Source organism: Dermochelys coriacea, chromosome 5 (assembly GCF_009764565.3).
Source record: "Dermochelys coriacea isolate rDerCor1 chromosome 5, rDerCor1.pri.v4, whole genome shotgun sequence".
In the NCBI taxonomy this organism is placed as follows: Eukaryota; Metazoa; Chordata; order Testudines; family Dermochelyidae; genus Dermochelys; species Dermochelys coriacea.
The window spans coordinates 96,608,214-96,632,177 of record NC_050072.1 but is presented as its reverse complement, the minus strand read 5'-3'; the positions used below and the strand labels follow the sequence as shown (position 1 = coordinate 96,632,177).

The window sequence follows — 23,964 nt, the reverse complement described above, 5'->3', positions numbered from 1 at the left end:
TGTTGCTTGTTGATTTAATTCGGTGACTTCTGGTGTGTTATGTGAAGGGGTAAGTAACACTTCCTTGCTTACTGTCTCCACACCATTCGTTATTTTATAGACCTCTATCATATCCCTCCCCACTCTTAATCATCCCTTTTCTAAACTGAACAGTTGGTGTCTTTTTAGTCTCTCGTCATATGGAATCTATTTCATACTCGTGATCATTTTATTTCCCTTTCGGTACCTTTTCCAATACTAATTTCTAATGTATCTTTTTTTTTTTGACATGGGGCAACCAGAACTGTACATGTTACGCGTGGTGTGAGCGTACCATGGATTTATATGGTGGCATTATGCTATTTTCTGTCTTATCTATCCCTTTCCTAATGATTTCTAAAATTCAGTTAGCTTATTTGACTGCTGCTGCAGACTGAGCAGATTAGAGAACTATCCATGTTGACTCCAACATCTCTTTCTTGAGTGGTAACCACTAATTTAGAATTCTTTGTATGCATAGTTGGGATTCTTTCCTGAAGTGCTGTACTTCGCATTTATCAACATTGAATTTTAGTAGCCATTTTGTTTCCCAGTCACCCAGGTTTGTGAAATCCCTTTGTAAGTCTTTGCAGTCAGCTTTGGACTTAAGTATCTTGAGTAATTTTGTATCATTTGCAAACTTTGCCACTTCACTGTTTACCCCCTTTTTCCAGATCATTTGTGAATGTTGAACAGCAGTGGTCCCAGTACTGATCCTTGTGGGACCCTGCAATTTACTCCTCTCACTGTGAAAACTGAACATTTACTCCTTCCCTTTGTTTCCTACTTTTAAACAGTTAATTTTCCATTACAGTACCTTCCCTTTTATCCCATGACTGCTTACTTTGCTTAAGAGCTGTTGGTGAGGGACCTTATCAAAAGCATTCTCAAAGCTATATCCACTGGATCACCCTTGTCCGTGTTTGCCGACACCCTCAAAGAATAGATTTGAGAGGCCTGATTTCTCTTTACAAAAGCTGTGTTGACTCTTCCCCAACATAGTGTGTTCATCTGTGTCTGATAATTCTGTTCTTCTACTATAGTTTCAACCAGTTTTCCTGGTACTGAAGTTAGGCTTACTAGCCTGTAATTCCCAGGATTGCCTGTGGAGCCTTTTTAAAAATCTGTTACATTAGCTATCCTCCAGTCATCTTGGGCAGAGGCTGATTTAAGTGATAGACTACGTACCACAGTTTGTAGTTGTGCAGTTTCATATTTTAGTTCCTTCTGAACTGGTCCTGATGACTTATTACTGTTAAGTTAATCAATTCGTTCCAGAACCACCTCTGCTGACGCCTCAATCTGGGACAGTTCCTCAGATTTGTCTGCTAAAAAGAATGGCATAGGTGTGGGAATCTCTGTCACATCCTCTGCAGTGGAGACCAATGCAAATAATTTATTTAGCTTCTCCACAATGGCCTTGTCTTCCTTTGGCCCATGGATTGTCCAATGGCCCCACTGATAGTTTGGAAGGCTTGTTGCTTCTGGTGTACTTAAAAAAATTTTGTTGTTAGCTTTTGTGTCTTTTGGTAGTGGCTCTTTCACATTCTTTTTTAGCCTGCTTAATTATGCTTCTTTAGTTGATCTTCCAGAGTTTATGCTCCTTTCTATTTTCCTCAGTAGGATTTTACTTGCAGTTTTCAAAGGATGTCTTTTTGTCTTTGCCTCTTTTTCTCTATTTAGCCATGGTGTCATTTTGTGGGTCGTTTTTTTTAATACATTTAGTTTGCGCCTTTTTTTTTTTATTTTTAACCAAAGTTTCTGTTTAGCTTGCAGGCATTTTGCTCTTGTGACAGTTCCTTTTAATTTCCATTTAACTAGCGTTCTCGTTTTTCTGTAATGATGCTTTTTGAAGTTAAATGCTACTCTGGTGGGTTTCTTTCATATTTTTCTGCCCTACAAGAATGTTAAACTTAATTACATTATAAATTAAATTTTATCATGAATTTATCATAATTTCTGTTCTTGTCCTGCCACTTGACATAGCTTTTAAAAAAGTCAGTATGTATGAAGAATGGGTTAGAAAATAATATTGAAAACTTACAATGCTATTACATTAATCTATGGTAGAACTTCATAATTGCATTGTATTTCGAGATTGTTAACCCATCTCAAAAACATAGAATAGAAATACAAGGTTTCTAAAGGTAGATGACAGAAATTATTAAAGGCATAGGAGGACTTCTTTATGAGGTGAGATTAAAAAGATGAGGACTACCTAAATTAGCTAGGAGGTGAGTAAGAGAGGACAGCATGAAGATACATAATGGTGCTGAGGGTATTTGGGCGTTTCTAGGTTAATCATTTTTTTTTTTTTTTTTGCAATAAAAGACCAAGAGGATGGCCAATGAGATTGAAGGTCCAGTAATTTAAAACTGATAAAAAGAAATATATTTCCATGGATTAATTACAAATTGTGTAACTCTGCTGCATTTTATCATAGAGACTGAGAGTTTAGTTTGGCAGGATAAAAAATAGATTAGACAGTCGTATGTTTAACAGTCACAATAACATTAGATAAAATAAGCTATAAAGAGTATGAACCCTCATGGTTCAGGGAAAAAGTCACCCACTAACTAATAGAAGTTTAGGAAGCAATTTTTCCTATGGAAATCTTATTTCATGGTGGTTCATTGTGGGGTTTCTTGAAAAGTATCTAATTCTGGCTATTACTAAAGGCAGGATTTTGCACTACATAAATTACTGGTCTGATGTGGTATATTTGTCTGATGTGGTATATAAGGATCCTGTTGTTCGTTAAAATAATTTTGATTTTTGACCTCTAATCATGATAGAAGTTGAACATTTGTATAACCAGTGCTTTGAAGATTTTTAAATTATTTTATTTTTTGTGATTTTTTTTAAGATGATGAGTAAAAGTCGTTCTGATGTGTCAGATCTCAAAGTAGGACAAAGCACCATTGAAGATATCATGTCAAGAGCTTATGATAGCTTTGATATTCAACTCAGCAGTATACAGCTACTTTACTGCAAACACCGTAAGTATTCACAACATGAATTGCTTTTTGTTGGGACAACTGAACAAAAAACTTTTTGGTAACTGGTGTGCCAATTTTTAACCAACAGTTGAGTTTCCAGTACATTTTGTTCTTCACTTCCACAGATGAGTACATGCTAGGCCCTGACAGATATTTTTAAAACTGCAAATAGAGTCCCACATATCTACACACAGTGAATTTCCCAAGCCCTTAATTAAGCCTGACAGCCAATCTGCGCAACCTTAGGGCTGGTCTATAGTACACAGTTAGGTCGACATAAAGTAGCTTATGTTGACCTAGTTATGTCCGTGTCTACGCTACAACCTTCCTCCCACCGTTGTAAATGCTGTACTACACCAACATACTAACTCCACCTCCACAAGAGGCATAAGGCTTATGTTGGTATAGTTAGGGCAACGAAGTGTCTGTGTAGATACTGTGTCCCAGGAGCCATGAAATTGACAAGAAAGCCCCTGCTCCCATGCAGAGCTGGGAGCTGAAGCCCCAGAGACTTTGATTCATGGGGTGAGAAGCGGGGGTGGCTTTGGACCCCACTCCCAGCTGGGAGCCAGGGTGAGAAACCTGAGCAGCCCCCACCTGCTCCTGATATAGAGTGGGGAGCTCAAGAAGCTGGGGCAACTGAACCCCACTCCCCAATGGTGAGAAGCCTCAGGCGGCTCACTCCCCAGCTCTCGGCAGGGAATGCGAAGCTGGATGCGGGAGGAGCATGCCGGGAGCCTGTGGGGCAGCCCAGCTCCTGGCAGGGAGCTGCCAGCAGAGCTGAGAGACCAGGCTTTCTGCTCCCCACACTGCCTTCTTAGGTCTCTGGAGGCACTCCTGGTGAGGACGCCCACCACCAACCCAAGGAGGGTAGTGTGGACATGCACCACTGCAGCAACCTAATATAGGTTGACTTAGGTTTGTAATGTAGACATACTCTTGGTTTTTGATTTCTTACAACTGCATAGACTTTTGAGGCCAAAAGGTCTCAAGATTACCTAGCCTGGTCTAGCGCATATAATATAGACCATAGAATTTCATTTGTGATTTTAGCATCTAGCCAAGTAATATTAGTTTTCCTCCCTTATCCTTCCTTATTCTATACTTTCCCCAGCTCCCAAAACACATTTTCACAATGCATTCAATGTATTGGGGAAATCTGTTGTGGCATGAAATAAGTAATACAACTGTTTTCCTTTCACTAGATGAAAATTGGAAAGAGGCTCGTAAGCTAAAATATTCATCACAACATATCTTGCGGCCTATGGATGTGAAAGTGGAATTTAGCAGGGCAATGGTTGTCACTGATGCAAGAATGCCTAAGTATGTTTTTCTTTCTATTGTGTAAATGTTCACAATAAATGCCTTTTTAAGGGAGTAGTCTCTGCAAGGAACAATTGTACTATAATTCTTAAAATGAATTATAGGCTAAAGAAAGCGTTGGTTAATATTTATCGTATTTCTTTTCCTCTAATTTTATTTATTACTTATATTATTATACAAATGGTCCAGGTCTTATTGTGTGAGGCACTGAACAAAAAGACTGTCCCTGCCTCAAAGAATTTACAGTTTTACAAATCAAGAGACAGTGGATGGATACAGATGGACTGATGGGGGAGTACAAGGAAACAGTGAGATAACAGCAGACTAATTGTCAAGTTTTTTGTAGGCAGCTTAGCAAAATAGAATTTTAAGGAACAATTTGAAGGAGAAAAATAAGTTAGCCTTATGGATGTTTGTTTGGAGCTCTCTGAAGTGTGAGGGGCGGCATGGGAGAAAGCATGCAGATTCTTGTTTGAAAATTGGACAAGGGAGCAATGGAGGCTGGCACAGTTAGAGGTGTGAGTTGACCTTTTAATGCTGAATGAGAGATGATAGGGTGAAGCAGCTTGAACACAATTCTCTGTTTGATAACAAAAGAGAAGAGGGAGGCTGTGGAGGGATGCAAAGAGATTAATGTGATCAAAGTAATAGGCTAGGAAAATACTTATAGCAATATTCTGGGCAGGGCTGTCCTTAGAATTTATGGGGCCCTACGCAATATTATTAAACTGGTGCCCCTATGCCCGATGGCAGCCTGGGCTCGCAGCCCAGGGGGAGGGACGAGGAAGCAGAGGATACTGAGATGCTTGACCTGCCTCATGGCGGCGGAGTTTCATAGTTCCCTGCAGAGATCCCCCTCCCCCCCGTACCTCTCCCTCACACAGAATGCGTGGCGTTGGTGCATTCGGCTCTGTGAATATGGCCCCTGCCTAAGGAGACCGCAGTGCGTGCTGGGTGTGTGGGAGCCAATCTGCTTTTACCTGCTGTCATGGGCAGTGGGTGAAGCTGCTGTTTGGGGAGGCTAGCTCTGCAGCCGATCTCTTCTTCCTATGGCCCCATCCATATTCCACTCCTGCTCCATCCCCGACCCCACCCCATTCTGCCCAGGCCCCGCCCTCTCCCCATTGTCTCCCTCCTCTCTTCCCTCCCCCACCCTGCTCACCCCCTTCCAGCCAAATCCCTGAACCCAAATGAAGCAAATGACATTTGAAAAAAAAACTCTTCTGCAATTTCTTTCAAAAGAAAATGGAGCATGTTTTCCACTGCATGGCAGATGGTGAAGATTGGACATGCGGAAGGTACCTAATTAAAAGCACTAAACTTGGGAATCAAAAATGTCAGTCACCAGTTTTTTGATATGCCCTGAACTTTGTCAGAGATTTATTTGCAAAAACTTTGTAGTAAGAGTGAATCAGCTGTCTTGCTGGACATATCATGTATTCCATATATTTAATGTTGCAGCTCTTCTCTGTTTTACGTTTTCTTAATCAGTATTTCTAAGCTGATTTTATATTTTAAATGTACTCTTAAGCCTTCATAAAGTAATCATTCCAGATAACTACATATTTAACTCACTGAAACAAAGACATTATTGTAAATTAATCAGTCACAGAGGTTTAGTGTGTTCATAACAATGTTCATTGCTTTTAGAAAAAGGGAACACTAATTTACTGTGTGTGATTTCCAAAATAATAGACATGTTTATGAAATTTCACCAACTTTAAAAAATGTTTCCAAAGATTTTTAGGCATAACAAAGGATTTTATATCTTACTAGGTACTGATTTTGCTGGAGGGTTCTCTTAAAACTAGTTCATCTGATAGTCAGAAGGAAAGTAAGGAAAACTTTTTGTGCAGCTATCTGGAAGGAGAAAGGTGTTGTCCCTTTAAGGGTTCTCTTCAAGGGGGAAGGGGTGAAGGGAGGGAGAAAGGGATGGACAGGAAGACTTTGGAAGCAAGTTTTTTTTACTAAGCTAATTAAAATGTGTATTTTAGATAAGGGTGGTCTTTTGAGGGATTTATTTAAAAAACTATGTCTGAAGATCCAAGTAAATAAGGCTGAAAATGATTGTGCATCTAAAAATCTCTGCAAGGATTTTGTAGAGATGTGATTTTATAATCTTCACCAACTCACTAATGAAATATTTTAAAGCAAATTTCAAACTAAGGTCCTGTAGACTAATGTGTTCTGAGTAAATATTACAGTAATGCACAACTGTTTGTCAGAAATTCAGAAACTGACAGTATATACCTGGGGGTTGGCAAATGCATGTTAAATGGCTTCATTGCCACTTGACAGGTTTCAGAATAGCAGCTGTATTAATCTGTATTCGCGAAAAGAAAAGGAGGACTTGTGGCACCTTAGAGACTAACAAATTTATTTGAGCATAAGCTTTTGTGAGCTACAGCTCACTTCATCGGATACATTCAGTGGAAAATACAGTGGGGAGATTTATATACATAGAGAACATGAAACAATGGGTGTTGCCATACACACTGCAACGAGAGTGATCACTTAAGGTGAGCTATGCTTGATTGAGATCTTGTAGGTGTTTGTCTCTGAGGGGTTGGAGCAAATGCGGTTGCATCTTACAACTACAATACCCACCTGCTGAAGTGAAGAAACAGATTGACAGAGCCAGAAGAGTACCCAGAAGTCACCTACTACAGGACAGGCCCAACAAAGAAAATAATAGAATGCCACTAGCCATCACCTTCAGCCCCCAACTAAAACCTCTCCACCATATCATCAAGGATCTACAACCTATTTCGAAGGACGACCCATCACTCTCACAGATCTTGGGAGACAGGCCAGTCCTTGCTTGCAGACAGCCCTCCAACCTGAAGCAAATACTCGCCAGCAACCACACAACATAACCACTAACCCAGGAACCTATCCTTGCAACAAAGCCCATTGCCAACTGTGTCCACATATCTATTCAGGGTCCATCATCCGTCCTAATCACATCAGTCACACTATCAGAGGCTCATTCACCTGCACATCTACCAATGTGATATGTGCCAGCAATGCCCCTCTGCCATGTACATTGGTCAAACTGGACAGTCTCTATGTAAAAGAATAAATGGACACAAATCAGATGTCAAGAATTATAACATTCAAAAGCCAGTCGGAGAACACTTCAGTCTCTTTGGTCACTCGATTACAGACCTAAAAGTTGCCATTCTTCAACAAAAAAAACTTCAAAAACAGACTCCAATGAGAGATTGCTGAATTGGAATTAATTTGCAAACTGGATACAATTAACTTAGGCTTGAATAAATACTGGGAGTGGATGAGTCATTACACAAAGTAAAACTATTTCCCCATGTTTATTTCCCCCCCACACTCCCCATCGTTCCTCAGACATTCTTATCAACTGCTGGAAATGGCCCGCCTTGATTATCACTACAAAAGATTCACCCCCCCACCCCCCGCTCTCCTGCTGATGATGATGATTCCCAGGTTACAGGCCTAAGCGACAGGCAAGATGGTGGTGGCCACAATGACCAAGAAAGATGGTAGTGGGGAAGGTTTGAGGGGTTGGGGGGGAAGAGCCATAGTGACTGCTAAACATCCACAAGATGTCAGAGACAGGCTGAGACTTGAATTAGGACAGAAGGAAACAGGAGTAGAAAGGTAGTAGCCAGGAGTCATGAGCACAGAGATGATGGTTGAATTTGTTTGTGAATAAGAATACCCAGAGAATAAGGTGTGGAGGGAGAAAAGAGAGAGCTGCATTGGGGATGGTGAGAATGAATAGATAGGTAGGAGGAGAAACAGAAGCCAAATTGGAGAGGATCCAAGATGGAACTGAAGAAGAGGAATTCTAGACATTCATTGTAAACAACGCATTCAGTGAGCTTAGAGATGAAAGGGAGAATGGAGATTTGGGATGGTGGTAGTTGGAGAGACAAGTGGGGCCAAGGATACGTTTTTTTTAAGATGGGAGAGACAAAAGCATGCTTGTATTGTGAGGGGAAAGACAGGATAGTGAGAAACTAAGGAGAAGAGTAAGGGGGAGATGAGTGGGCATGAGGTAGATCAGGAGATGGGATGGGATAGGATAGGGTCACTGACTCACTGGGGCAAGTTGGAGGGGTTAGAGGAGAACAGCAGATGGGCAACTTCTGTATCTGTGAATACGGAGAAAGAGGAGAGAATTGTGGCAGGGAAGAGAAGTCAAGATGAGGGGAGGGGGAAGGTCATGTTGTATTTTACCAATTGTCTCTTAGAAGAAATCTTTGTCTTGTATTTACAAATCTTAGATTTCTGTCCTGTGTAATTGGCATCTTGCCTTTAATAGCACGTAAGATTTGTCAAGAACAAATTTTATATTAAACCAACCTACCTTACTTCTTTGACAGGGTCACTGGCCAACTGGATAGGGGGCAGCTTTACATGTGATTTATCTTGATTTTAGTAAAGCTTTTGACACAGTCCCCATGATATTCTTATAGGTAAACTAGGGAAATGTGGTCTAGATGATACAACTATTAGGTGGGTGAAGAAGTGGTCAAGAGACCATACTCAGAAGTTATCAAAGGCTCCCTGCCCAACTGGGATGATGTATATAGGGGGGGCCTGCTGGGGTCTGTCCTTGGTCCAGTTCTAATCAATTTTTTCATTAATGACTTGGGTAATGGAGTGGAGAGTATGACTAAAATTTGCAGATGACACCAAGCTGGAAGGGGTTGCAAGCACTTTGGAGGACAGGATTAAAATCCAAAAGGATCTTGATAAATTGGAGAAATGGTTTGAATTCTGTAAGATAAAATTCAAACGACAAGTGTAAAGTGCTACACTTGGGAAGGAAAAAATAAATGCACAACTACAAAATGTGAATAACAGGCTTAGGTAGTAGTATTGCTGAAAAGGATCTGTGGGCTATAGTGAATCACAAATTGAATATGATCCAGCAGTATGGTACAGGTGCGAAAAAGATGACTGTCGTTCTTGTGTGTAGTAACAGGAGTGTTGTATGGGAGGTAATTGTCCTGCTCTGCTCAGACTTGGGGATGTCTCAACTGGAGTGTTGTTTTGTTCTGGGAACTATGCTTTAAGAAAGATGTGGACAAACTGTAGAGAATCCAGAGGAGAGCAGCCAAAATGATAAAAGGTTTAGAAACCTGTGGAATATGAGGAAAGGTTGTTTAAAAACTGGGCATGGTGAATCTTGAGGGAAGAAGACTCAGAAGGGACCTGATGATAGTCTTCAAATATGTTGTCATAAATATAAAGGGAAGGGTAAACACCTTTAAAATCCCTCCTGGCCAGAGGAAAAGCCCTTTCACCTGTAAAGAGTTAAGAAGCTAGGTTAACCTCACTGGCACCTCAACAAAATGACCAGTGAGGAGACAAGATACTTTCAGAGCTGGAGGCGGGGGGAGAAACAAAGGGTCTGGATCTGTCTGGGTGAGGCTTTTGCCGGGGTCAGAACAGGAATGGAGTCTTAGAATTTAGTAAGTAATCTAGCTCGATATGCATTAGATTATGATTTCTTTAAATGGCTGAGAAAATAAGCTGTGCTGAATAGAATGGATATTCCTGTTTTTGTGTCTTTTTGTAACTTAAAGTTTTGCCTAGAGGGATTCTCTATGTTTTGAATCTTATTACCCTATAAGGTATTTACCATTCTGATTTTACAGAGGTGATTCTTTTTACCTTTTCTTCTATTAAAATTCTTCTTTTAAGAAACTGAATGCTTTTTCATTTTCTTAAGATCCAAGGGTTTGGGTATGTGGTCACCTGTGCAAATTGGTGAGGTGTTTTTTTTACCAAACCTTCCCCAGGAAGGGGGGTGCAAGGTTTTGGTGAGGATTTTGGGGGGGAAAGACGTTTCCAAACAGCTCTTTCATAATAAAAAAAAAAACTCGGTTAGACATTTCATGGTGGCAGTGGAAGTTCAAGGGCAAAAGGTAAAATAGTTTGTACCTTGGGAAAGTTTTAACCTAAGCTGGTAAAAGTAAGCTTAGGAGGTTTTCCATGCAGGTCCCCACATCTGTACCCTAGAGTTCAGAGTGGGGAAGGAACCTTGACATATGTTAAGGATTGTTATCAATGTAGCCCAGCCCTGAAGCGTGGCTGCAGCCTTCTCCCTTTTCACTTCAGGGTTATGGGTCCCGGGTTCACCTCTAAAGGCACTGGTACTTGCACCCAAGGAAACCCATCCTAATGCAGAGAACAGAGGGCTTGTCCCTTGGGGAAATATTTAACAAGCAATCTTTTATAGAAGAGTGTCAGTCAGAGCATAAAAAATAAAATAGTTATCACAATTCCCGGGCTATTGAAAAAATAACTGGGGATTTATTAGGAACGGGAAACCTAGGATAGGGGTCAATGGGATAAGGGATCAAGATAATAAAAGACAAAAACTACAATACATAAACTCTATCCCTCCCAAATGTACAACCAACCCTGTGCTCCCTCCCAGCACCTGCTTATGCAAATGGTGAGTTTAAGCTCAGTCGTTGATGGGTAGTGCATCTCTGAAGTCAGTGGAAGGCTTAAAACAAAATAGCAAAATGAATACAAAGGGATGTTCTTACAAATTATTTACACCAAGAATGATAAGATTTTCCTTGTAGCTCTCTAGTTTGGATTCCAGTGTGCAGTTAGGCTGGCTTTTGGTAGCCTAACCTTGACTCTTCAGAGCCTATAGGGTTTCTGGTCTCTGCTGAGATGACACTGTTCAAGGTCCCAGAAATTCCAAAAGGACTGAGTCTTCTCTTGGGTAGGAACGTGTAGGGTAGACTAATCCTCCCTGGCTGTGATGCTTCTGTTCCTGCTACACTCCCAATACCAAAACCAAACCCTTTGTCTCTAAGTTCTGCTTATGATTGGTTCTTGTAAAACTAGCTAGCAACACTATCTGCACCCTGGATAATAAGCAGTATGGGAAATGGAGTTCAGAGCATCTGTAGCCATTGCTGCCCTAGTCCGGGGTGAGTCCCCTACAGGCTCAGTATGGTATTTCAAGAGCACATCTCCAAAAGGGTTACATGCAGAGGACAGGGATTGATTGTTCTCCATGTCCACTGAAGGTAGGACAAGAAGTAAGGTGCCTAATCTGCAAAAGAGATCTATATTAGAAATTCGGAAATAATTTGTAATTCTAAGGACAGTTGTGCATGGGAATAAGCTTCCAAGGAAAGTTGTTGAATCCCCACTATTGGAGGTTTTTATGACAAATCACTTGTCAAAGATGGTGTAGGTGTACGTGGTCCTGCCTCCTGCTTGAGGTCCTATCCAGCTCTACATTTCTGTGCATCTAAAGTGTTGTGTATTTGCTATAATACGCTGATCTCTACAGTAAAATGTATTTGTTTTAAAATCCAGTTATAGTGAATCTGGTTATTTATTATACACATTTAGAAGTCACTTATAACCAAAATGTGTGTGTAGTTTCCATCTTTATAGATTGAGAAATATTGTTTCACGAAAGCTTATGCTCAAATAAATTTGTTAGTCTCTAAGGTGCCACAGGGTACTCCTGTTCTTAATGAAATCATTTTTCCTCACCAGAACTTTGAAATCAAATGTGGAAAGTATAGGGAGTGGGTTGAATGCTGCAAGTTCCACTGTCTACAGTTAAATAAAAGCTTATATAAAGAGAGGTCTTATCCAAGTCTGTCCATATTTAGAAAGAATGCTATCTCTGAGATAAGAGTGAAACCAGAGGTAAAAACCTGCTATTAAGTATATCCTATCTTTATTTACTTTGAATTTCAACCTGACAAGAAAGAGCTGAAGCATTCCAGACAAATTCAAGTGGTTGATGATTCAGAGATGAAGACGCAGTGTCTGAGAACTGAATTATGTGCATTTTTAACCTTTGTAGATGGGAACCAGCCCATTGAATTTCACCTGGAAGTAGCATACCAACCACATGTATGCCTCTATTACTGTGGGTCAAGGAACAGATGTTCCTCTTTGAGAGCTTGTACATGTCCATTCTAGTGTAGGTGCGTGCGTGCCCTGAGCATAGTTGCTGGAATTTTTTCCCCTAGTGATACCCGTTGGGTTGGCTCCCACACCCTCTGGTGCCATGTACACATAGAGCCACTATAAAGGGCCCTGCTGACCCATACCCCTTCAGTTCCTTCTTACTGCCCATTATGGTTACTGGAATTACTTTTATTGCTCAGGCACTTTTCCTAGTGGTTTTCTCTTCTTTATAAGTGTATATAGTTAGTGTAGTGAGGTGTGTTAGATAGTTGTTGAACATCTCCACGCTCAGTGAGGTTCATGCTGGGGCATGCCTTGGTCAGTGGGCTTCAAGCCCTGTGCTTCCTGTGTCAAGTTGATGCCATTGTGCAACTTGGACTCGAGTTGTCTCAAGGGCTTGGGGGAACCTCACAGAAAAGACCACTGCCAGATCTGCAGGGACTTCAAACCCCACACCAAGGAGGACCAGGAAGAGAGGTTGAAGGTCCTTCTCATGGAGGCCAGCCCTAAGACCTGCTTCAGAACCATGTTGAGACTCAGCACCAAGCACTTCAGCTTCGGTGCACAGCACTCCCCCCACTGGTCGTGAGTGTTTGGTACTGATCTTCATCCACAGTACCCAAGAAGTAACACCAGAAATAGCAAAAGAACTGATGCCAAAGGCAACCGGGTATGGGGACCGGGATAGAGTGAGATCCCTGTTGGGCCGTTCTTTCTCTCCATCACCGCAACAGCCAATACCTAGTACCTTCACAGGCCCTGCTGACTCTGGCACTAGAGGCATTGCCATTGGCAGACAGTGTGCCAGTCAGTTTGCAGCGTTGTCTACTTCAGGTCTCTGGATGCTGCAAATGCCCCTGGTTTTTTGCTACCAGTTCCTGCATCCCAAGAGGTTCAGGACTTTGCACCGTCTGTACCTCAGAACAGCAGAGAACTATTCCCTACGAATGCTGCCCTCTAGGGGAAAACCCCCTATAGTAGCTTCATCACAGGTTTTTTTTTTTTTAGGCTAATATGACTTTAATATGTGGGAGTCTATGCAAAAATTTAAGGACTTGTTCCTCCAGGATGCCAGATAGGAGTCCTCCTCACTGATTGAGGAGGGGAAAACAGTGATGAGGGCCACCTTGCAGGCGGCCCTGAGTGCAGCTGATTCTGCAGCCAGATCAATGGCAATGGCAGTGACCAGGTGCAGAAGCGTGTGGTTGCAGTCGTCAGGTTTCCCCAGGAGGTACAACAAACCCTCCAGGATCTCCCCTTTTGAAGAGTCTTCACTCTTTTCAGAGCAAAGAGACACCGGACTCCATGATCTTAAGGACTCCAAGGTGACCCTGAAATCTCTGGGACTATATACCCCAGTGATATTCAGGAAACATGACAGGCCCCAACAGACTGGCTGTTACTTTGCCTAGCTAGCCAAAAAGGTCCTGCAAAGGAGGAAGAGGAGGGAGTTCAGGCGTAGACCTCATCTACTGACCTCAACAGGGCCGATGCAGACGGCACCCAGACACTTGGGGAACTCAAAGCACTCATTTTGGCAAGATGTTCAAGGTCAAAATCTCAGTCCCCACAATACCGGATCCAGTTACCCCTCTGTTTTCCAGCTGACTCTCCCACTTCTTCAATGCCTGCACCCACATTACTTTGGACTGTTGCGTACTCAACATAATAGAAGTGGGATACACCGTCCAGTTTTTTCTATCCTACCTTCCCACCCCTTCACCTCATCCCTCTTCAGGGACCCTTCTGATGAGCAATTGTAACAAGAAATCCAATCCCCCCTTCAGGTGGGAGACATAGAAGAGGCTCTGCATCATTTAAGAGGAAAGGGGTTCTATTCCCGTTACTACTTAATCCTGAAAGCCAAAGATGGTTTCAGACCTATCCTAGACCTCTGTTGTCTCAACTGCTATCTCAAGAACTTAAATCCTGCACGGTTTCTTCGAATTCCATCATTCTGTCACTGGATCCAGGAGATTGGTATGCCCCGCTCGATTTAAAGGACACCTACTTCCACATATCAATTTTCCATAGCCAAAGAAGGTTCCCAAGATTTGTCACGCATTACCAGTTCACAGAACTTCCATTTGGCCTGTTGGCCGCCCCATGGGTTTCAACTAAATGTATGGTGGTGGTGGACGCTTTCATTTGAAAAGGGGCAATAGACTTATTCCTGTACCTCAACGAGTGGCTTGTCAGAGGCCGGTCCAGAGCTCGTGTGGAACCCAACATCCATCTTATCCAATTGACCTTAGGGGCATTAGGCCTACTGATAAATGCCCAGAAATCTACACTTATCCCTGTGCAACAGATGAAGTTCATTGATGCCAATCTTGATGCCACGCAGGCAAGGGTCCTGCTTCTGGAAGATTGGTTTCAGGCAATCATGGTCCTGATAAGGTCCCTTCGGACACATTCAGTCATGGCAGCTTGGAAGTGTTTGAGTCTTCTGGGCCACATGCTATTGTGCATGTACTTAGTAGAACACATAAACACCTGGCTGGCCACAGTATACTCGCCTTCACGGCATCATCATTTCTGGCTCACTGATGTGGTGGCTGAACCACCGTGAGGTCTTTGCATGAGAACACTTTTCACAGCCTCAACCGTTGATATATCTCTAGCCTCCAATGCATCAGCGCTCCACTGGGAAGCCCACACAGGGTCCCTTAGGACTCGGTCTATGGCCTCAAGAAGAGCTTTTCTTCATATCAGTGTCAGAGAGCTCAGGGCATTCTGTCTCACCTGCCAAGCATTCTTGCTCCACTTTATGAAAAAGGTCGTTTAGGTTCTCATGACAATAAGACTGCCATGTTCTACATGAACAGGCAGGGCGGAGTGCATGCTTCCCCCTTATGTCAGGAAGCAATCCAACTGTGGGAGTTCTGCATAACACATTCATCTAGAAGTGTCATACCTTCTGGGAGTGGAGAACCAGCTGGTGGATCACCTCAGCAGGATTTTCTCCTCTGACCAGGAGTAGTCCCTTCATCTTGACATGGCAAGGGACATTCCAATGGTGGGGTATTCCCCTTACAGATGTGTTGGCTACTTGTGACAACAGGAAATTCCACTTGTTCTGCTCCCTGTGAGGCCACAGCCCCATGGTCTCTTATGGACACCTATTAAATCTTTCCACCTATTCTGATGAGTCACAAGGTTCTGATGAAGATCAAGTAGAATCGGGCGCTGATCATTCTCAGGGCCCAAGCAACATTGGTTCACCACCCTCATAGGCCTTTGGGTGGAGACCCTGCTCCTGCTTCCACTATACCCGGACCTGATCTCTCAAAACCATGGTCAGCTGCTCCACCTGAACCTTGGTCTCTTCATCTGACAGCCTGTAAGCTCCATCTCTGAATCCTGAGGAGCAAGCTTGCTTGGAGTCTGTAGAGTCCTGCTGGGCAGTAGAAAACCCTCTACCAGGACCACTTATTTTGCAAAATGGAAGTGATTCTCCATTTGGTCCTCCCAACATGGAATTCTATCTATGCAGTCCTCATTGCAACTCATTGGAGTACCTTCTGCTTCTGAAATAATATGGTGTGGCTCTTTCTTCAGTAAAGGTACATCTAGCGGCCATTTCAGCCTTCCATGCCAAAGTTGACACCAGGTCTGTCTTTTTGCATGAGATGGTTGTGATGGGTTGGGTCACAGAGACCCCCCCTTGGGACTGCCACCTGATGTGCTGAGAGTACCTCTGAGCCTGCTTTCCCTGGCAGCTTGGGACTTCAGAACCCTGACTTCTTGAGCCAGACATGCCAGTCTGTTCCAATACAGACCCAAAACTGAAGACTTAACTGAAAATGGCTTAGAAAGTGCTCCTGTCTTCAGCACCCAGATATCCAGTTCCCAGTGGGTTCCAAACCCAAAATAAATCCATTTTACTCTGTATAAAGCTTATACAGGGTAAACTCATAAATTGTTTGCCCTCTATAACGCTGATAGAGATATGCACAGCTGTTTGCTCCCCCAGGTATTAATTACTTTAGGTCAATTAATAAGAAAAAAGTGATTTTATTAAGTATAAAAAATAGGATTTGCGTGGTTCCAAATAATAACAGAACAAAGTAAATTACCAAGCAAAATACAACAAAAACACGCAAGTCTAAGCCTAATACAGTAGGAAACTAAATGCGGGTAAATCTCACCTTCTTTCACAGACTAGATGCCTTCCTTGTCTGGGCCCAGTCCTTTCCCCGGTACAATCCTTGTTTCAGTTCAGGTCGTAGTGAGGGGATTTCTCATGACTGCAGCTCCCTTTGTTCTGTTCCACCTCCGTTTATAGCTTTGGCACAAGGCGGGAATCTTTTATCTCTCTGGGTCCCCACCCCTCCTTCTAAATGGAAAAGCGCCAGGTTTAAGATGGTTTCCAATACCAAGTGACATGGCCACATGTCCTGTGAGACCCCAAGCCTTCATTCTCCCTGGCCTGACTCACAGGAAGGCTGGCAAGTAAACAGAGTCATCCGCAGTTAATTGTCCTGGTTAATGGGAGCCATCAAGATTCCAAACCACCGTTAATGGTCCACACTTTGCATAATTACAGTAGGACCTCAGAGTTATATTTCATATTTCTAGTTTCAGATACAAGAATGATACATGCATACAAATAGGATGACCACACTCAGTAGGTTATATGCTGTGTAATGATACCTTACAAGAGACCCTTTGCATGAAGCATATTCCAGTTACATAATATTCACATTTATTAGCATATTTTCATAAAATCATATGGAGTGCAATGTCACAATGGTTATCCATTTTCTTAAAGGCCGCCCCCCCTCCCCGTAAGAGAGCAGATTCCTCCCAGGGATCTAAACCTCTCTCTTCAGGGATGCTGAGATGATGGCCTACCTTGAGCAGGGAGTTTACAACTATGAGGTTTGCATCCATGGCAAAGTGCCTGCCTAGTTGGTATCAGCACATTGCCTCAATTCTAAGCCCTAATGCAGAGCTTAGGCAGCTCTGCAACAGCTTTTCTTCATCCACAAGATCCAGGGTCTTTCTGTACCCCAGATCTCTTGGCCATTCGCAGTTCTGGTTAATCTGCTTCTGTGGGTATGTCTTCTACTGATTCTCCACTGTAAGGCTGCTGGTCCATTTCCCTTTCTTGTCCCCTTCAATCTGCTGTTCCTACAAGAATTTCTGCTGCTGCAGCTGTTATTCATTGCCCTCTTTTCTGATGCTTCATCAGCTGCCTATCAGTCATTTTACCTTCTGTGTACGAACACTCTGAGCAATGTGTCATCTCAAACCTTCAATGTATTCCAAAAACCTATAAAATAAAAGCTGTATATAGTATACTTGCTGAATACAGACGCAGATGGGGGGCTCATAGTTAAAGCACGTCATAGTAGCTAATGGTAACAAAGACTGCATCAGTCTTCGTTTCCAAGGAAAGGCACAATTTATTTTTAAGCCAAAAGCTAAAAAGGTTCTGACTGCTTCTTCTAACCTTTTAAATCCAGGAGCAATGATAACTATTAAGAATCTTGGATTGCAGATCACCTAGGCAATAGATGGGCAAATACTTTCAGGTCAGGTAGTGATCATGGACTTTGCCAGTTCCCAAGGGACAAAGCAAAAATAGAAGAGACAAAAAGGCAGTTTGAAATGTCTCTATAGAAATATTGAAACTATGGACAGTACTGAAGAAGAACTCTTAAAAGTCCTTACTACAGATAGAAATCTATGACTTGGTCAGACTTAGAAACCCGGTGATTCAATTTGAAATTTCAGTACAGTTTAGAGAGATTGGCTTGTCCAAAAATAGAGAGACATGGTTGTTGCAGTTCTATATTTAATCTGAGAAGCAGATGTAGCTCATAGATGTAGATCATAAGAGTTGAAAATCTTTGATTTCAAACTGCTTTCTTAGTCTCTGGTTCACACCTAATTATGCTTGTCCTTATGGTCCTAATCCTGCGAAGACTTAGGTATACCACAGGACTTCAAATCAGTCTACTTGCAGTACCTAAAGTTAAATGTGTGTAAGACTTTGCAGGATCAAGGCCTGTGTTTGGAAAAGTCCCGTTTCCTGTGTTCCAACATCTGCTTAACTTTGACTTGTTTTAGAAATTCTTCATGCATTCTTTTGTCTCCGCTTTTCCTGAACTGTTGCCCCATATACTGTTTTAGGTTTCTTGCCTATATTAGAGCCCCAATCCAACAAAACACTTACGTGCTTTGTTAGATTGGAGAGCTAGATTGCACGCTCCTTGGTATAGAGATAATGATAAATAATAGATAATGTTTTACTTCATAAAGTACTGTGTAAGTATAATACTATTTAAGTGATATGTTATAAATAATACAATAAAACAAGTAAATAACAGAGAGGATTTCCTGATTGTGGGACATGAGAAATCAGAAGTGGGTAAAGTACCCCTAAAATTGATATTTGGAGTCTTCCTTTCACAGAACATGGTAGCAGCAGAGAATTTAGAATTGCACAGATATCTGTTGGAAGATGAGTTCAGCAACAGTTTTGTATAGATTAAATAACTTTTCCTCAAATATAACTGGAATATATCTTACATTTAGTATTTTTTTCTGTTTCTGTAATTTGGTGCCAAGTAAGTATGGTGTTAGTAATAAGAAAACGAATGCAGCATTTTAATTGATACATCCATTTGAAATAATGGAAATTATTTATATAACAGATTCAAAATTTTTGGACAACTGCCTTTGCTCTCTGTTCAAATCTCTGACCAAAAGCTGATGGGTATCTTGGAGCTAATTGACAGCATTCCTAAACCAGAAAGTGGTCCTGCTACCATGTCTGCTCCCAAGCCAACTCAGGTAAGCTAAATTTTTTAAATTGTAGAAAAATAGTTAGTTTACTAAATAAGACTTGGGTTTGGAAAGGAGCTTACAGGAGTTAAGTACCCAACACTTTTGAAAATCACAGTCAACTTTCTACTACTGTAGAAAAAATACAAGTTTTGCTCATGTATGTTACTATACTGGGTCTGTAGTGTGACTGCCTGGTGAAGTTTAGCTTCATTAACCCCGTAATTATCAAATACTTTCATATAATTTTAAAAATATTCTTACCTAGGTTGCTAGTATATTACTTCTGTAAAAATTAAATAATATTTGAAATCCAGTTTACTTTTCACTACAACAATTAATTTTTGTTTGTCTATTGTTTATTCTCACTTCTTCTGTTTAAAATTATTTCCTTAAATTCACATTCAGGTTTTAATGTGCTAGTAATTAGTGCAAAGCTTGGGTTGCAATTCATTTTAAAAAACAAAACAAACCTTGTTTGTAGTTCAGTTAAAACAAAATCATGGAAATAATTCTATTAGGTTTAAGTTATATAAATAGTTAATTTTTAGAAAACAAAAATTCTGACCCAGATTTAACTGGATAGTGCCCTTTTAACGAATGAGCAGTTTTTAACCAGCTACCTCAAACTCCATTAACTGATTTTCCATTCCGCAGAGTCTCTTGCCTTGATTACATAATGTTCTTTAGTCAGTAGAACTTCCGGTTTTACCTTGGCTGTGCAGGTGAAGAGTCGGGAACAAATCTATAGTTTACTTCGTTATGGTTTGGGTTCCCCCTTTAGGAACACAACCAAGTGAAAACTGCATCTTGGCAACCAGTGACAAGAAGTTTTTAGATGTCCTGCTTTTCCTAAGCTACAGAGAAAAATCCCCTAAAAGATTTAAATTTGGGTTCAGGTCAGTTTGTTTGTAGATGAGAATCTCTCTGCTTGTCTTCAGGACCCTGCCACTTTATTACGCAGTTTGCTCCACGGTACACTGCACTTACTGTTCCGCACTTCCAGAAGAGACCAGAGCTCTGAGCCTCTCATGCTGCTCCCTTGCAGTCTTCTGCATTTAGAAACAGTCTCCACCTGCCTATTCTAGTTTGCCATCTCAACTATGGGCCCCATTAGAGGGAGAAGGAGGTCACCAATCGTCTGCATGTAAAGCTGTTGAGGTAATAGTAAAGCAAGCTGTTTATCTTTGCTATAAGCGGAAGTTTCAGTTCACTTGTCTAGCCACTTTCAGCTGGTGCATTTTTTAGACAGATACCGACATCTGATTGCAATGTATTTGAGCTGAGGACTTTCTCATTGGAATCTTGGTAGTGTATTTTCACAATAAGATAAGTTGCATTGTCCCTGCTTCTGTACCACAGGCTTCAGAAGCTAGTTCTCTCCTCATTCTATACCAATAAAAAAGTCTAGCACGTGCTGGATGGGCAGTCTTCTGCTTTTCTTCAAGTGATTGCAAATGTCCATTTAACATTAGGAGTGTGTACCCAGTGCACCAAAGCTGAAGATTTTTTTATAGGGCTACCTGTCAGGACAGAGGTACCTTTTAGGAGTGCGTCTCTTGATTTGTCTGAGTCTCCTTCTCAATTTGAGCATCGAAGGAAATGATATCCCTCCTCTATGGGTTCCATGAGCAAATGGCAGAAGACTGGGAAGCAGCCTCAGACAACTAGCGCAAAGAATACCTCCTCTGCCACCAAAAAGGTTTCAGAATCTTGTCCCCTGATTTGATACTTTACAGAGTTGCTTGGGTATCAAGGTTAGAGTGCAAGACCCAGCTCAGTGTTCACCAATACTGATGGATAGTTGTCGCTGACTCCAGTGCCATCCTTGCTATTGTTGAGACCAGCACTAACTACCCTTTCAATTGTGGAACCCGCCTCCATTTCAGCAGTGCCACACAGTGGAGTGCTGTCAGCCTTGTTGGTGTTGACAATGCCAGAGACATGTGAGGTGACTAAGGAGCTCCTGTGCTTCTTGGTGCTGTACTCTCCACTACTATAAACTGACATGGACCATCCCCTTCAGCTATGCAAATTCTAGGACCACTCTTGGAACCAGTGTGAGTACATACCATTGCAGCCCTGGACCCACCACCATTTTTCACCTTGGCACTGACTGCGAAAAAGCCACCAATGCGGTTTCCAGGCAGACAGCTGGTATTGATTGCTTGTAAACATTTGTTGTTTCCTTTGGTACTGATGTCCACACACCAATCCCACATTCAGTCCCCAGTGAGTCTGCCCAGAACTGCACCATGTTGTCCAACAGGCTATTCCTCCTCCTACTCAGAGTCAGAGATTGGGTTGTATGCCCCTCACACACATTACAGGTCCTGGGTTTTCCCTCTTTCTTTAGAAACACGCTTTCATGTATGCCTTAGGTATGCCTATAGGTACAGGTTTAGAGAGAAGACTTTATGGGGATGTCATAATTGGCCTTATGGTCTTACCCCAAGTATTCCAGTAGGAAGACTGTGGATGCCCCCACCCCCCCCCCCCTTCAAGATCAGCCTCCCCCATTGTGGCCCAAGACCATGCTGCCTTGAAGGAGTCATTCCTACCAAAAAGTATGTAACTGGACGCTCAGAATCAGCTATCTCACACTGAAGTCACTCCCCTTCCCATGAATTCTGCTTTATCTCCAGATGAGGTGTTGGTTCAGAAGTCTTCCTTTCCAATACCTGATGACTATAAAATGTAGCAGGAAGTGGTTAAGAGGGTGGCTACATCTTTGGACATACAGGTGAAGCTAGTTCAGGAGAATCCACACAAGTTGGTGTACATCCTCCAAACTACTGCACCTGATAGGGTGCCATTGCATATTATTAAAGCTATGTTGGATCCTACAGAGATGCTCTGACAGACACCCTCATCTTTACCTCCCATAGTTAAAATAATTGAATATAGATACCAGGTTACTTCAAAGAACTTGAACACTTTTACTCCCTTCTGACCCGTTGGTCTTTGGTTATGATAGTTAATGAAAGTGTGCTAGGGCCTCATGAAATCTATTCCCAAGGACAAAAAGTAAAAAGAAAACAGGACTGAGTTTGTTGGCAGATTTAGTCAACATTAGGATTGCAAATTCATATAGCCAATAATCAAGGACTTTTGATTATATATGATTTTTCTTATTTATTGGGACGTGATGTCCAAATTCTTGGCTATATTACTGGAGAAATCCAATGAGTTGTTCCAGGCTGAGGGTCATCTGGTCATGAGAACATCCCTCCAAACTGCAAATGTAGCTTGCACAGTGACCAGGATAATGGTGGCAATGGCAGTGACCATGTGTAGTTCCTCCTGATTGCAATCTTTCAGCATACCTATGAAAATTCAACAAACTATTGAGGACCTACCCTTTGAGGGATGTAACTCTTGTTTGAAAAAGTGTAGGAGGCTTTACATTCTGTCAAGGATTCCAGATTCAAGGATTCTGGTCCTTTAGCATCTACATGCCAGCTCCTAAGAGAAAACAGTATAGTACTCAGTAGAGCAGAGGCAGGCCTTTTATCCCCCAAGACAACTTTATCAGATTAAAAGGAGAAATAAGTCTTGGAGGAGGAGATCACCTTCTGCTGTTGCTTCATCTAAGCAACCACCCACCTCAAAACAGCCTGTTTGACTTTTTGGATGAAACGAGTGTATCAATCCATTGGGATCTTGCTTGCTGTACTGCTCCCTTAAGGAATAAGCTCTCTCTCTCTTCCTTGGTGCTTGAATTGCTGTTAAAACAGATCAGTTTCTCTCCATCCCTTCTTCCCTTGCCCATTGCTTTTCAGTGACCAATCAATCTCAGGAGTCTGTTATCAAGTGAGAGATACAGACTCTGCTCAATTTAGGAACTATAGTGGAAGTACTTCCACGGCACTGGGGAAAGGGGATTTACTCTTCCTTCCTCATATTGATGTCCAGAGGGGGTCTGTGGCCTCTCCTAGATCTGTGAAACTTAAACAGATTTATCAAGAAAATAATGTTTTGCATGGTTTCCCTGCTTTCCATTATTCCTTCCCTAGAACCCGATGATTGGTATGCTGCTTTTGACTTTGCTTGTTTTCATATAGCTGACTACCCTACTGTAAGAAATTGCCTGAGACTCTTAGGACACATGGTAGCTTAGTCGGCATACCAGCCTACCTGAGGTTCACACAGGGTGGTTGAAGACTATTTATTGTCCAATAAAACATCAACTTGACACGCTGGTTCATGTACCAGCCAGAGTTGTGTCATCTTTGAACTGGTGGATGAACCTGTCCAATGTCTGCAGCGAGGTTCCCTTCTCACCTTCCCTTCCCTCTTGGAACAGACATTGTCCTGAGGCTGGGGAGCACACTTAGGGGATCTCCAAGCCCTGTGGTTGCATCAGGAGCTGGCTGTAAACATATATATACTCAAACTTAGCGCAGTCTATGAGGCCTGTCCAAGCTTCCTGTTACATGTTAATGCCAGTATGGTATAAGTTCTCATTGACCACACCATTGTGAATGCTCTGTTTAAATAAGTGGGATAACCAGATGGGACTGGTTTTGCCAGGAAGCAGTAAGTCTTAGGAATTTTTGCATTCAGAACTCAGTGACACTCAAAGGTTCACACCTTCTGGTGATACAGAATTGCCTCGCAGACCACCTCAACAGATGCTTCAGAATGAATCATGAATGGTCTCAAAACTGAAGTGATCAATTTGATATTCCAGATTTGGTGAACACTTGTAGTAGATCTGTTTGCCCCAATACAGAACAGGAAATGCTACCAGCTCTGTTCCAGAGTGTGTCACAGTCCACTTTCAATAACGGATATGTTCTTATTCCAATGGAAGGGTAGCCTGCTTTGTTTTCCCTCCCGTACCTTTAATTCCCCGGTGGTTCTCAATTCATAGAACCACATC

General features: G+C 42.0%; 1 protein-coding gene across 1 annotated transcript in view; it reads left to right on the top strand.

Moving 5' to 3' along the window:
* The window catches only part of VPS13A (vacuolar protein sorting 13 homolog A), a 259,167-nt gene that overhangs the window by 78,706 nt on the left and 156,497 nt on the right, over positions 1-23,964 (top strand). Inside the window, 3 exon segments of the mRNA XM_038402638.2 lie at positions 2,885-3,017; positions 4,223-4,340; positions 18,950-19,088. Of these exon segments, the coding sequence (XP_038258566.1) occupies positions 2,885-3,017; positions 4,223-4,340; positions 18,950-19,088 (390 nt within the window).